Source organism: Chaetodon auriga, chromosome 3, assembly GCF_051107435.1.
Source record: "Chaetodon auriga isolate fChaAug3 chromosome 3, fChaAug3.hap1, whole genome shotgun sequence".
In the NCBI taxonomy this organism is placed as follows: Eukaryota; Metazoa; Chordata; class Actinopteri; order Chaetodontiformes; family Chaetodontidae; genus Chaetodon; species Chaetodon auriga.
The window spans coordinates 1,065,141-1,079,741 of record NC_135076.1 but is presented as its reverse complement, the minus strand read 5'-3'; the positions used below and the strand labels follow the sequence as shown (position 1 = coordinate 1,079,741).

The 14,601-nt window shown below is 40.1% G+C and overlaps 1 protein-coding gene across 3 annotated transcripts in view; it reads right to left on the bottom strand.

The window, feature by feature from the left end:
* Positions 1-12,476: 12,476 nt before the first annotated feature.
* lrrc40 (leucine rich repeat containing 40) overlaps positions 12,477-14,601 on the bottom strand; it is a 42,067-nt gene continuing 39,942 nt past the window's right edge. For all 3 annotated transcript variants that reach the window (XM_076722607.1, XM_076722625.1, XM_076722616.1), the window contains 3 exons: positions 14,254-14,331; positions 13,205-13,390; positions 12,477-12,897 (listed from right to left, as the gene is read on the bottom strand). In XM_076722607.1, the coding sequence (XP_076578722.1) occupies positions 12,792-12,897; positions 13,205-13,390; positions 14,254-14,331 (370 nt within the window). In that variant the 3' untranslated portion in view covers positions 12,477-12,791. The remainder of the gene's footprint in view (positions 12,898-13,204; positions 13,391-14,253; positions 14,332-14,601) is intronic.

Sequence of the window (14,601 nt, the reverse complement as noted above, 5' to 3'; positions counted from 1 at the left end):
ACAGGGAAAACACAGGGAAAAAAGGGGAAGACAGAGCCCTGCCTGACAACGAGAGAAACTACCAATGCCATATGTTGAAATTGTACTTGAGAAACACTGAATTGTACAAGTCTACATATATGTACAATATGTACAGTTTCTAAAAATCACAGTTGCCAATATGGGTAATAAATACAGTTGTAGCCAGTAGTGAAATGTTCCTCCTTGGTTGCTATAGCGCTAGGCAGGATATAGCCCCTCCCACTTCCTTGTTGCCAATTATTTTAGTTGAATATGTAAGCCGGGTTGATGGTGCTGCTCTTCCTTTCATCGCAGGTTGTGACAGGTTGTGTGGTGCTGTTTCTCCTCTCCTTTATCTGTGGTAGATATCAATGCCATTTTCTTTATGTTGACAAAAGCTGCTGTGTGTTTTACTGTCTGTTTTATTTGCTCTAGATCCTGCGTCACAGCGACCCTCGCCGTATGTGTCTATCTGCTGGTGAGGGTATTGTGCAATAATAGGTCCCAGAGGAAAATTTTACTGCTCAAAGCTTGCTCTTCTATGGCTCAGGAGACAAAATTGTGATTCTGTTTTGAGCATCATTTTAGTTTCTACTTTCTCAGATCTATTTCTCATATGTTTCTCTAAAATTCACAAGGAGAAATTGGTGAGCCACAACAATTAGCAGGTGTCATACTTGAGACTTGAGGAGATAACTTGCTCAGTCTCATTAAAGGCTCGCAGTTTTCTCTAAGGAGAAGACAATGAGCAGTACTGGAGCCACTATGAAGCAATATGTGAGATTTTATACACACCCACACATATACAGCATATATATATATATATGTGTGTGTGTGTGTGTGTGTATGTATAAAAAACCTTTTGTAGAGCAACGCTCTGCATATTAGCAATTTCCTTGAACAGAACACACAACCTGATCTTACCCACCTGACTGCTAAATTTTATGTTGGTCCAACCCACTTAAAAATGTTGTATTTTGAACTGAGTAAAGCTAATAACGTTGGCAGAAGATGTGCATTTATATGACTATTCAAATTTAGGCATTAAAACTACTGGATTTTCGATTAGTGATGACAACCTGGAAATAACTAACACGGAAATAGCGCACTGCAACTCTGTTGAAAATGGAACACTATATCAGTAAAAACACACTTGGACACAAATGTCAAACATTGGAATCGAACAAGAGTCTGCTGCTTCAAAGACATGTGCATGTGTGTTCCACCACACCACCCACGAGCCAAAACCTCTACCCTTAATGGACTTTCTGCTTGTTAAACATGTGAAACCAAGTTGGAACACAATCAGAATACAGGGCTATAAGCTTGACAACAATTTTGACAATGGGATGTCTTTAGAAAAACTTGCCATAAGATTGCCTTGAAGCTACAATAACTGGTCAGAATTTGTAAGACAGCAACAACTTGGCCTATGTATTCATCATTTAGAAGATCTGAACTATAAATGTGCCCATGTCAATATGTCTATATTTTGATGTAACAGTGTAACAGTGTTCAGCACAGCTGAACAACAATGGAATATTCAGCAACTTACAGTTTTTAAGGGCCTAATGCAGCATTTGTATGCAAGGGCTTTTTGACCATGGCCATCTCAACTGATGTCCATCGATCTGGTGAGACGCATTCAGAAAAATTATAGAGTCTTTGAAGCCCTCATGCGGCATTTGTTAATCAAGGCTTTTTTGACCTTGGTTTTCTCAGCTGGTGTCCATCCATTCAGCGTGCCACAGTGCATGATGTAGGCTGCAAGAATAGAAGAAAACAAAAATTACAGATGAATTCCCCTCACATTCAGTAACAGTGGTGTGGAAAATCTTTAGTAAATTTGTTGCAGAGAAACAGTCGATGTCCACTCTTTGCACTACAATCTTTTTAACTTTCTATCCTGGTGTTGCATCTTGTAAGTACAAAATAATTTTTTGAAAATCAGATGATGCTGAAAGTACAAAGACCTATAAGCACACAAAGCACCGTCTTTTCCCTTAAAATTGACCCATTTCTGCCACAATGATGTCTTATTTTGGTTGCCTATTTGTAGATTGATTGATTGATTGATTGATTGATTGATTTTTTTTAATGACTTTTAAACTGAAGGATTTTGTATATTGCATATATGTTATAAATAGTTGGTGATATTTGATTTTGTCTGATTTAATCCATTTCTCTCACAAACAAACATAAGGTACAACTGCAAAACAAAATATGGCTCAACGATGTGTAGCCAGTTTCCCCCAAAAAATCAAATACAAAACACCATTAACAAACTTAAGCATTTTGCTTTGCAATTACATCTTTCTTCAGAAACAAATGATATTTGCTGCCGTCTTTGTAGAACATGTTTTGTTATTTAAGGGTTGTTTTTTGTACTTGAAGATTTAGGCTATAATGTTTGTATATATTTCTTTGCAGGGTTATTTTCATTCTGCATTTCTTTCTGAAGCAAGATGTATTTGTTAAGTGAAGGGGTGTGAATACTTTCGGAATGCACTGTATAGCCCCTGTATAGCCCATTTTCGCCACTAAAAGAAAAAAAAAATAGCCCTATGGTATGTCAAAAGTATAAAGTCAAACCTTTGAGGTATAAAGTTAAAATTATGAGATAACTAGTCAAAATTTTGAGATAAAAAGTCAAAATTCTAAGATATAAAGTCAAAATTATGCAATACTTTCACACAACAGTCCATAAGGTAGCAGCTCATTGACGCATTCTCCTATTCCATTTGGCATGGAAATGGATTGTGAATACATCGAGAACTACTTTAAACGTGGTTTTACAACAGATTAAATACTTAATTTGCTTGCTGATTCACATGGGATTATACTAAGTAAACGCACCCTTGAAAGGATTTAAAGCAAGAAGCAGCTTTGGCGTAGGAAGAATAAAACCGATGTGGCTGAAGTGGCAACCTTCCTTGAACAGCAACTGGAGACATCTGGTCAGTGTCATGGTTACAGATGGATGCATTAAAAATGTTGGTTACATGGAATTGTGACTGACAGAGAAACAGTTTGAATATTGTTACATTTATTGGATGGTGAAGGTGCTGATCTGAGGTCAAAAAACAGACTGCACAGGCGTGTTTGCCACAGCTGTGGTTCCAATTGTCTGGCACATTGATTGCTATGACAAGCTTAAGCCATTTGGAATTGCAATCAGTGGATGCATTGATTGTTTTTCAAGAAAGATGATATGGCTTGAAGCTAACAAAACAAACAGTGACCCAAAGATCATTGCTGGCTACTTTATGGATGTGGTGATCAATGCTGGTGGGTGCCCTGCCAGGGTCAAACTTGATTTAGGAACAAAAAATGGACATATGGCTGAAATGCATTTTTTGCCTTTTTCTGAGAATCAAGCTGAAACAGATAGCGTAACCTTTGGCCCCAGCACTGGAAACCAGCAGACTGAACGATGGTGGCTGATCTTGTGAAGTGAGTGTGTCCAGTTTTGGATAGACTTATTTGACAAACTGAGAAGATGGCCAATTTTCAGACAACTTTTTGGACAAGTCCTAGATCCAGTTTTGCTTTCTTGAAACAATACAGGTAACTGCAAGACGTTATGAATCAAAGGATTACCCTAAAATATTTTTAAGAGCCACGAATGACCATGTATATTAAAAAAAACCAAACATTTATTTTGTTCTGTGCAGAGAATGAATAATACATAAATTATTGTTTCTGTTTGGCAAAACCAATGTGGGTTGAGGTATTCAGAATAGCTCTGTGTCAAATAAGTAGGCATCATTTAAGAATTGTGCTGGCCAATGAATGGCATGACATAATGATGTAAAGCCACTTTTTATTTTTGGGTTCTTCCACCACATTATGATGTTACACCCCAGTCTAGGGGAGCCAGGACGCAACATAAAAGAGTGACAAAAAAAAACAAACTTTCTCTCCAAATCAACAAATTACTCTACGATCAAAACCAGGTACAATGGTAAACAACCAATTTATTGTTATTAACAAAAAGAGACCTGATGTACAGGTAAAAAAAGGGCCACAGCCAAAACAAAACAAAATAGTGCTAAATATATAAAGTGTAACAAACTACAAACCAAAACCTGGAGAAGATCCAAAACCCACCACCAAAAACCACACTACCAAAACTAACACTTCCACAATATACACCGGAGATCTGGGGACAAAGTTCTTGAGTCCAAAACGCCATAAACACACGAGCCACTGCTGTCAAGCCGAGTCCCCCGGTGAATGAGAAATCCCTGGCTTAAGACCCGCTGGATGCTGCAGCAGGGACCAATAGGAGAGCGACACCACTTGTTGTATGGAGGAGGGCAGGACCAGCACAGCTGCTAAAAAAAAGAAGAGCATACACTCACACACAAAAACATGAACCAGACAAAAGGACGCCACAGGACCACACAGGAACAAACACATAGCGCAATACGGCCAGGGCCGTAACATATGATAGCTGTGAAAATATGATTGCAACATTAGTTGCACTCCAGCAATTTTTTGTATATTTTGTGGGTAATATTATTCTGCCAACCCACAGTATTACAGCCAGTCTCACAAAGCAAACAAACTATGGGTCAGGACTCCTTGACTAAGGCAGTAATCACTAATGTCCAATATTTTTATACACTATCTGACGAATATCATTTTCCTGCTAGGAAGAGCTTAATGAGGTTGTATTGCCTTGGAACAACCACAGAGTTCATTAAGTCCACAACTCACCATAACCTCATGGACATCCCCCCATATTCTTGGTTGTTAAATAGAAACGTAAGAGAGGTAACTTTGTCTTTTCATACAGTTCCCCAACTGTGATACTATCCCGAAATGAATGCTGCTGTTAAATCAATGTCAAAATCGGTAAGGCTCCCCTCCGCATTTTTTCCACCTGGAAAAAAACAACTGCACAGCCTTTTCAATTAAGTTCTGTTTTTACTGTCCTTCGGGACACTCTCTTTTCTGGTTCCCCCACCCTTTTTGGTGTGCACCTGCAAAAATGTCCCTTCTCTGAAATACACCCATCCCAACCCAATTTTTGTCTCATTCTTCTGGGCACTCTTTGGAGGGGTTTTATGCTCTTTCTCAGACCCACGTTTGCCTTTTTTTCGTGAGAGCCTTCTTCTAAGCTGCTCAAAGATCTTTAACTTATGACTGCTGGGTTCTTTTTCCTTCCATCTGCAGTATCCAAAAACAGCCAAAAACTGACAGATACTCTCTTAGCCATCTCTTGGTCATCTGTCATGAGGTGTATGACCCTGGAATCAATCTAAAATGAAGAAATACGTCATGAATTCTTAGGTGAAATGCATTGAAATATAACAATCAACAACCTGCATATGCAGCAAGAGATACTACTTACCAAGGTCTTCCAAACATTGGGTTTTCTAATGTTTATGTGTGATTTGTCAAAAATAAGCATTTTTCCCCATTATTAACTATCTTCTCCTCCCCTCTTCTTCAGGCACATGCCGTGACCTTAAGTAGTCACTTAGCTCATCCATCTTGTGACAGTTCAAAAAACCTCTGCACCTCTGTTGAATAAAATTGAAGTTTAAATGTGACCATAAATAAAATCTACACAGCAACTCTAAAGCAACTCACGGAGGCAGTAATGACATTGTTTTCATTTCAGGAACCCCATCTAGAGGCCTGACCTGTTAGGCTTCTGCCACTAAATTTGTTTGGACCCAAGGATGCAGACCTGGACACAGGACTTAAAAAAAAACCAAAACAATGATTTATTAACAATAAGGGATAACAAAAAGTGCACTTGTACGAGTAGATAACAACAAAACTAAAGGCGCACTCAAAAGGAGTGGAAATAACAAAAGGAGCTCCGACGAGGCAGGTTTGAAGACAAGGCACGCGTGGAAGTGGCAGGTAGGCACTGAAACAAAGTAGCACACTGTAAGTGGCAATATTAAACCGTGGAACATTAGCTGAGACTCTGGAGGAGAAGAGGAAAAGAGACGTAGTACTCACGAAAAGGCGACCAGACACCGTCATGGAAGGATGAGGATTAATCCAGCACAGGTAGGAGAGGGCTCTCTCCTTAAATACTGCGCCAATCAGGAACAATGCCTCTCAGGTGAGCCCCTGAAGGGGCGGAGCTCACTGGGAGTATGGAAACGATCAAACACCAGGAAAAAGGGCAAGACACACTAGGAGAGACAGGTAAGCAGGATCCTAACATGACCTTCACTATAAAATTCATAATTTGGACTTTTTATCTCATAATTTCAACTTTTTATCTCAAAATTGTGACTTTTGAGCTCATAATTCTCCTATGCCATGGGGCTATTTTTTTTCTTTTATTGCCAGAAATGGGCTTCCATACTTAACACAGCCTCCTCTACCATGCTGGAATAGTAGTTAGCTAAGGCTACCAAGTTCATAGCCACATGTGGTCCCGGTTTAAGACTAGCTAATTTCAGTATGTACTGTATGTGTCACGTTGCCATTCCTGTGCACTTGTCTGACAATAATTCTTGTCTCTCTCTCCCTCTGCTCCTAGACGGAGCGCACGGAGGCGGGGTGATCGGCTCGGCAGCAGGCTGATCACACTCACCTGCCCCTCATCACGTAATCAAGCCGGCTACTTAAGCCGGCTCCAAACCTGCTCCCGTGCCGGAGTATTGCCTTAGCTGCTCGTGTGCCTGCTCTCAAGCCGTCCTCCTGCCTCCCGTGATCGACTTTCGATTTACGTTTCTCCTTGCACTTTGATTATCTCCAGTAGAGCCTGCTCCTGGACGCTTTCTGTTCTCTAGTTAGTGTTTTTGTCTTTTGTTACTTTGTGACTCTTATTTGCTACTTTTCCCGTTGAGGTGATTTTCAGTTGTTTTTCCTTTGAAGTGTGTTTTTCCCGTTACGGTGACTTTTTGTTGGTTTTTCGCGTGTCCGCGTTTTCCCGTTGAGGTGATTTTCTGTTAGTACTTTGTTGGACAATAAACGTATATTTTTGGTACTCTGCATCTGGGTCCTGGCCTTTCCTCACAAGTCCGTGACAGTATGTGTGGACAAGATTGTTCAAAAAGTTTCAGAACCAAAATACATACATTCTAAATGTTACGAAATTACATTTAGCAAAGAGTTATCTTACCTTATTTTACTAAATCCATCTGTGTCTTTCTCCTTCATTCCTCCTGACTGCTAGTGATGTGTTGGTCTGGAACAAAACAGCTCTTAGAGCTGGCTCTTGAAACTCACAGGCCGGTTTCACTCCTCACTTTCCTTTCCAAGACTCTTGAGGGCATAGTCTTTAATCAAGTCTCTGAATTCCAACCATCTCTATGGAGTCTTAGTAAGCTATGGTAAAGTTCAATGAGTAATTCTTTTCTGACAGTTGTTGTCGACTCTATGCTTTCCAAGCCAGATATTGAATCTGTACATAACACCAACCTATCTCTACACCCCCCTTTAATCCAACAATGGCTGTCACTACTTCCGCATATACAGATAAGTGGTCATACAGTATTTTGGAGATAGATACTTTAAATTCATGGACATACACACCATTTCCCACACACTCCTGCATCTCCGTAGAACCATCTGGATAGATTTCAAGAAAATTCTGTTAACAATTCCTCAGATACATACTTGTATTTCTATCTTTCAAAAAGTTGTTTAAAACTAAAAATGTTATTATTTATTTGGCAATTAACAAACTGAAATGACTAAATAGTCCTTTTTCACACATAATAACCAAAAAATTTAATATTTTGTATGGCCTCCTTTGGCCTTGACTACAGCTTCCATTCTTGCTGGCATTGTTTTATGTACTTCTCAACAGTCTCTTTTGTTATTGAGTTGAGTTTGTTTTGGATGAACCGTTTGTCCGATCAATCTTTGAATCTACTAAATCCCAAATTTGTTCAATAGGATTCAAATCTGGACTTTGACTTGGCCAGTCCATCAGTTCCAGTACTCCAGATTCCTTTTTCTTGGTCAAATAGTCTCTGCACAGCTTTGAAGTATGCTTGGGGTTATTGTCTTGTTGGTATATGAACCCACGCCCAGATTCAGTCCAGAAGGGAAGGGATTCCATGATGCACTAAGATGTTGTGGTAGACGGTCTTGTTCATGATACCATCGATTTTCACTAATTTGCCCACGCCGTTTTCCACAAATGGAACCCCTTACCATAATGGAATCTCTCAAAACATTCTCCAGCGTTTCTGCAGACATAAACACAACGATGCTGCTCCCTAGCAAATCTGAGGCGTTTCTGGATGTTTGCAGGCCTCAATAATGGCTTCTTAGCAGCTATTCTTCCCTTTAAGCCTTGTTCGATCAGTTGTCTGCTTATGGTCATTCTGGAGACTTTCTCAGATTCTGATCTAGAAGCATTCATATCTGCCTGAAGATCAGCAGTGGTCTTCCTTCTGTCTCTAGTACTTAAAATCTTGAGGTGTCTGGCATCTGATTCAAATTCAGCCAACTCACAACAGAGGACACACCCTGGACCTGGTCATAACCTACGGCCTCTCCACTAGTGTGTCCTCTGTTGTCGACCTGGCTGTGTTCGACCATTATTGTGTGTATTTTAACATCGCCAGTTTTAACCATCATGATGCCCCGGTGAGAACAGTGAGGAAACGCCACCTAACTTCTGAGGTGGCTGCAAATTTTACCGAGATTTTACAGAGCACTCCTGCAGAAGTTTTACCTGCACCCTGTGATTTTATTGTTGACAATTTTAACAGGATATTGCGAGTAACCTTAGACTCTGTGGCTCCACTTTTAACAAAAACAGTAAAAACAAAACCTCTACCCCCGTGGAGAAACAAAGATGAAATTAAAAAATCAAAAAGACTATGCAGGATTGCAGAGAGAAGGTGGAGAAAAAACAAACTCACAGTCCACTACGAAATATTCCGTGAACAACTCAAATTGTACAATAAAACAGTCAAACAGGCAAGAATATCCCATTTCTCAAATCTCATCTCAGATAACAAAAACAACCCAAAATTACTTTTCTCCACCTTCGATCTTTTAACTAACACCAATTTTAAAAAATCCCCAGAGACACCAACGGACGCCCTCTGCGAGGACTTTGCAGACCACTTCAGAAGTAAAATCGACAACATCAGATCCAGTCTTTTATCACATCAGAACGTAACGTTTAACACACCTGGACAGTCAATTTTATCCGAGGAAACACTGGAGAGTTTTGCCCTGGTCGATGCGAGGACACTTGGTCGAGTTTTCTCCCAGGTAAACCCAACAACCTGCCTTTTAGATCCAATTCCCACATCACTTTTTAAGACATTTTATGGATTCTTCGAGGAACAGATTTTAAATATAGTGAATTGCTCTCTTCAGATCGGAGTCTTCCCTGCTACCTTCAAAACGGCAGTGGTAAGGCCCCTTCTGAAGAAGAGCAACTTAGACCCCAGCATTTTTAATAACTACAGACCTGTATCCAACTTACCCTTTTTAAGTAAGATTTTAGAAAAGCTGGTCTTTAACCAACTAAGTTATTTCTTAACTACTAATAACATTTTAGAGAAATATCAGTCTGGTTTTAGAGTGAACTACAGTACCGAGACAGCCCTTTTAAAGATTTTAAATGATATCAGGTGTAACGCAGACTCACAAAAACTCACAGTCCTGGTGCTACTGGATCTAAGTGCTGCTTTTGATACAGTAGATCACCACATTTTATTAAACAGACTCAGAAACCTGGTGGGCCTCTCTGGTACTGTTTTTAATTGGTTTTACTCGTATCTCACAGACCGTTGTTTCTATGTCAGTTTGGATGCATGTTCCTCTGGAACCCGTGAAATGAAGTGTGGGGTGCCCCAAGGGTCAATTTTAGGTCCAGTACTTTTTAATCTTTACATGCTTCCCCTTGGGGATGTCATCAGGAGACATGGCATCAGTTTCCACAGTTATGCTGATGATACACAGCTTTACATTGCCGTGTCTCCTGATGACACGGGGCCTATTGATACTCTTTTAAACTGTATTTTAGACATCAAGTCATGGATGGCAGAGAAGTTCCTACACCTACATTATTGTAATGCCCTGCTCTCTGGTCTTCCCAAAAAGACTATCTATAACTTGCAATTACTCCAGAACTCAGCCGCACGTGTGCTGACGAGGACCAGAGGGCGGGAGCACATTACACCAGTTTTAGAATCGCTGCATTGGCTCCCCATGTGTTTCAGGATCGATTTTAAGGTGCTTTTATTAGTTTTTAAGTGTCTTAACGGTCTTGGGCCATCTTATTTGTCTGAACTGCTTTTACAATACCAGCCCATGCGGAACCTGAGGTCCTCTGGCACTGGCCTTTTAATTGTTCCAAAGGTTCGGACCAAAACCCACGGGGAGGCGGCATTCAGCCATTATGGTCCGAGGCTTTGGAACAGCCTGCCGGAGGGCATCAGGACCGCAGAGACCGTTGGTGTTTTTAAGAGGAGGCTCAAGACTCACCTTTTTAGTTTGGCTTTTAATTGATTTCTTTTACTCTTTTAATTCAGACCTGTTTCATCCTAGCCTATTGTCTTTAGCCTTTCGGTCGTTTTATTCGATTTTATTTTAGGTCTTAGGTCTCTTATTCCATTGTCTTTTACGTTTCAGGTCTTTTTATTCCATTGTCTTTTACGTTTTAGCTCCAGTGTCCTCTCATGGGGGGCCTCCACGCTGGGAGGTTTGTCTGGCCTGCCCACTGGGGCATCGTCCTGGGGAATCCTTGGGCCCGGAGGACTGGGGGGCTCTGCCCTGTGTGGAGTCCATCCTGGTCTATCTGGGTCAGGGGTCTCTGTTACGGCGGCGCTCCCTGTGGGCTGTGACCCCATGCAGTGTGGATGAGCTCCCCATGGCTGTTTTTTTCCTCTCTTGATTCCTCAGTGCCCTGCCATGTTATTATACCGACAGCTACGTTGGGGTGGGTGTGTGTATGTGTGTGTGTGTGTGTGTGTGTGTGTGTGTGTGTGGTTGTGTGGTTGCATACTATTTTGCACTATCATGGGTGGGTGTATGTATTTGTGTGTGTCTGTGTGGTTGTATTCTATTTTCTACTATCATGTTTTTATCCTTTGTCAAATACCTTGTGTTGCATTTTTATGTATGAAAGGTGCTATACAAATAAAGTTTGAGTTGAGTTGAGAATCTGCTTCAGTTAGCTTTCGTTTCCTGCCTCTTCGTTGGCGCATTTGTACTTGACCACACTGTGAGAACACCTTATGTCTTTCCCTATTTGTCTCAGAGACCATCCAGCATCATTAAGTGCTTTAATGCGGACTCTTTCATTTTCAGTGAGCTCTCAACATTTTACCATTTTGAACAGGAATGAGGAATTGAATTCACCTTTTTATACCCAAATTTGAGCTGGCTCACTGAGCTTCTCTGAGAAGTCAGAAATTAATCAAGCATAACATTCAACCGCTAAAACTAATTTTTCTGTTCAGGAATGCAAGTAAATAACTAGAATTTGACATATTAATCAAGAAATAATGATGTGCTTTACTATTTTTTCAGTTTTTTTGTAAATCAGAAAATTTGAAAATTCATGGATAACAATAATAATTATATTTTAGCATTAAAGATATCATTTTGGTTAAAGAGGTCCTACATATTGGTGTATTAACCATTAGAGAAACATAAAAGATGATTTTGGTAATTACCAATGCTGTTAATTTAGGGCAGCTGTGTCATAAACCTTACTTTGGGTGGTGGTCTAATAAATTTGTTAAGCACTGTATCTATTGAAAGTCCCTACCCTTTTCCAGTGTCCATGGTTCTGTATAACAAACCCTTTGGTACACAAGGTAAAGTGTTAGCAGGCTGCTGGAGAATCAGGTGTTAGGTTTGATTTGCCAACTGCTATATGCCCTTTCAAAATGTTGTCATACAATAGAAAAAGCCAGTTTAATAGTCATGGGAATTCCGGCTCTTTTAAGAGAGCCAGTTGTGTCTGTAACCCCCACCCCCCACCCCGCTCAGTGCGTACACACAGAAGCCACAACACATCATGTAGTAAGGTTCTCTGCTGTTCACATTCTGGGTTGAAATTACAAAGCTGTAGCACACACAGTATGGGTGATTCGATGAACTGGACAGTTTAGTTATACCTACTGTATGTCAATGACAAGATACAAGGGCACATGAAGTATATTGTGCAACAGTGTCAATCCTCCATTCTGATTTAAACACGGGATATTATGGGTGGTAAAAAGAGGTCAGCAAACGACACTTGACCAAACAGGAGGGCCAAATACTTGTAGTATGAAGGTTTTTTTTTTTTTTTTTTTTTTTACCTGTATGCATAAACAGAGCTTATTTTGAGGGAAAAAAAACAACATTCTGGCTGACAAAACTACTATCTCCTTTATAGCTGCTTATAACGGTGTTGTTTTAATAGGCCTCTGTTGTGAGAACCACTTTGGCTGAGATTGTGAAAAGTACTTCTTACAGAGCTTGGACTAGATCATGACCTGTTACACAATACAAAATAAGCAAATCCACACAACTACTTATAATTCTTAGCAACAACTTTATTGACAGAAGTGTATTTGTGATTGGTTCTCTTCAGTTACACATGTAGGCAGAATTTTGTATGTGACTGTCCAAAAATATTAACCAAATTTAGACAATCAACACATCCATCTCAAACAAACCAGGTAGCTGCAGCTATACTGAGATTTTGATTTTCATTGTTTAGCTTTGGCTACTGGTTTGCTTCTCAACACCTGATGACATCCCAACTGTAGACTTGCAGGAGGAATAGCAAGCCCAACAAAGATCTGCGTCGATCATGGTGGTGAGGCTGTCTCAGCTGAGGTCAGGGGTCATGTAGGTATGCGGCTGCGAAGGTACTCCATCACTGCATCTGTTCCTTTGGCCATAATGGCTGTTCTGGGTGTGCGGAAAGGATTCCCCTCCAAACTGAGACACCTGTGGGACGACACAGGCTTCAGTTTACAAAGTGTGTGGGATTTTGACCCACATTTTTCAATTATTGATTTTTATTTCTATCCATTTTTCACATCACATTTTTTAAATGTAATTTTAAAAACAAAAAAATGCTGAAAAACCGATCACAATTAAATACTGTACATTAAGAAGACAGCTTGTGCTTAGAGCTGGCACTCAATGACTTTAGCAGCTGCTGGAATGAAGCAGTTCAAATGCAAACACACGCTGGGAGAAGGTACAGGACAGTGTGTGGAGATGTACTTCTTTGTTCAGGTGTGCTCCATACCTGAGGCTGGTACAAAGGCCAAGTTCAGGGGGGATCTTCAGCAGGTCATTATTTGACAGATCCAGTGTTGACAAATGAACCAACTTCATCAGACGACAAGGGTCCACCCCATTCACCTGGTTGTTACCAAGCAACACCACCTCCAAGGAAACTATCTGATAGAGGACTTCAGGGAAGGACTTGAACCTGTGATCAGTAAAAAAAAAACAAAAAACTCTGAGTTGACAAACCAGTGACACAGTCCAGCTGATTGATTCACAAGAGGTGCTTTCTATTCCGCAAATACTGCTTCCTCCCATCCTCACTCCTCAGGAAATCAATCAATCAATCAGGTCTGCCATCATCAGTGATGCTCCAATCCCTTAAATGCATTTCATAGCAGTTAGGGAGAGTGAGGAATCACAAGTATATCCGATGCAGACTATATTTTTTGATTGGTCAGCTGATCATGAAAACACATCTCTATTATTTTTATTTTCTATTCCAAAAGAATATCTGCTCATTCTGGGAAAAGACTGTAGTATCTCCAAAAATGTGTCCCATTAGTACTGTAATAGCAGAAAAGCAATTGTTTTAATTTGCCCCTCATGTCTGTTCATTTTTTACAATAATAAAACCAGTCATTAATTATGTATTGGTGTGATTTCTACCAGCCATGTTCTGTGACAACTTGATGTCGCAATGGATGTATTTTTGAGTAGTCATCAGATGCTTTTCCGGATTGCAACCGGATTCTTTCTGCACTTCCTGCAACAGTTGATATGTGTGTCATGAGTCATTGCTGACTGCTTATCATTTCATCTGGTGAATACAACTCCTACGTCAGTATCTTGTCCTCATCTATCTCAAACATTCCCTTTGGGAGGAGCTAAGATGAGAGGAAGATTAGCCACAGGTCACACTTGAGCTCCTCCCACAAATTGACTTGACCTGAGTGAAAAGACCAACAGGTCAGGGGTGAATCCATACATATGGTATACATTCACATTCTTTACAATTATTATTAGGAGTTAATTTGGAGTTGAACTGGTCCTGAAAAAGCGAGTTACCTGTTGTAGTTTAGGGTAATGGAGCGTAGTTTAGTTAAGTTACTCATTTCAGGTGGTAAATCACTCAGCTGGTTGTTCCTAAAAGAAAAAAAAAGGTAGGACACGAATGCACTTTTAGTGGTGGTTCTATATAAAAATCATATTCCTATGCTATTCCCAAGTCCTTTTGATGGAATTTGTAACATTGCTGGCTTCATCTATCTGTTAAAGTTATGGCTTTTTGTCATTCAAACATAATTCTCCTTTGTGTAACTGTATTGTAATGGCTCTCTTTGAACATGACAGGGCCATTACAGATGGAGCTGCAATTCTTTCATGATATATGGCAACCAATGTGTGAAAGGAAGC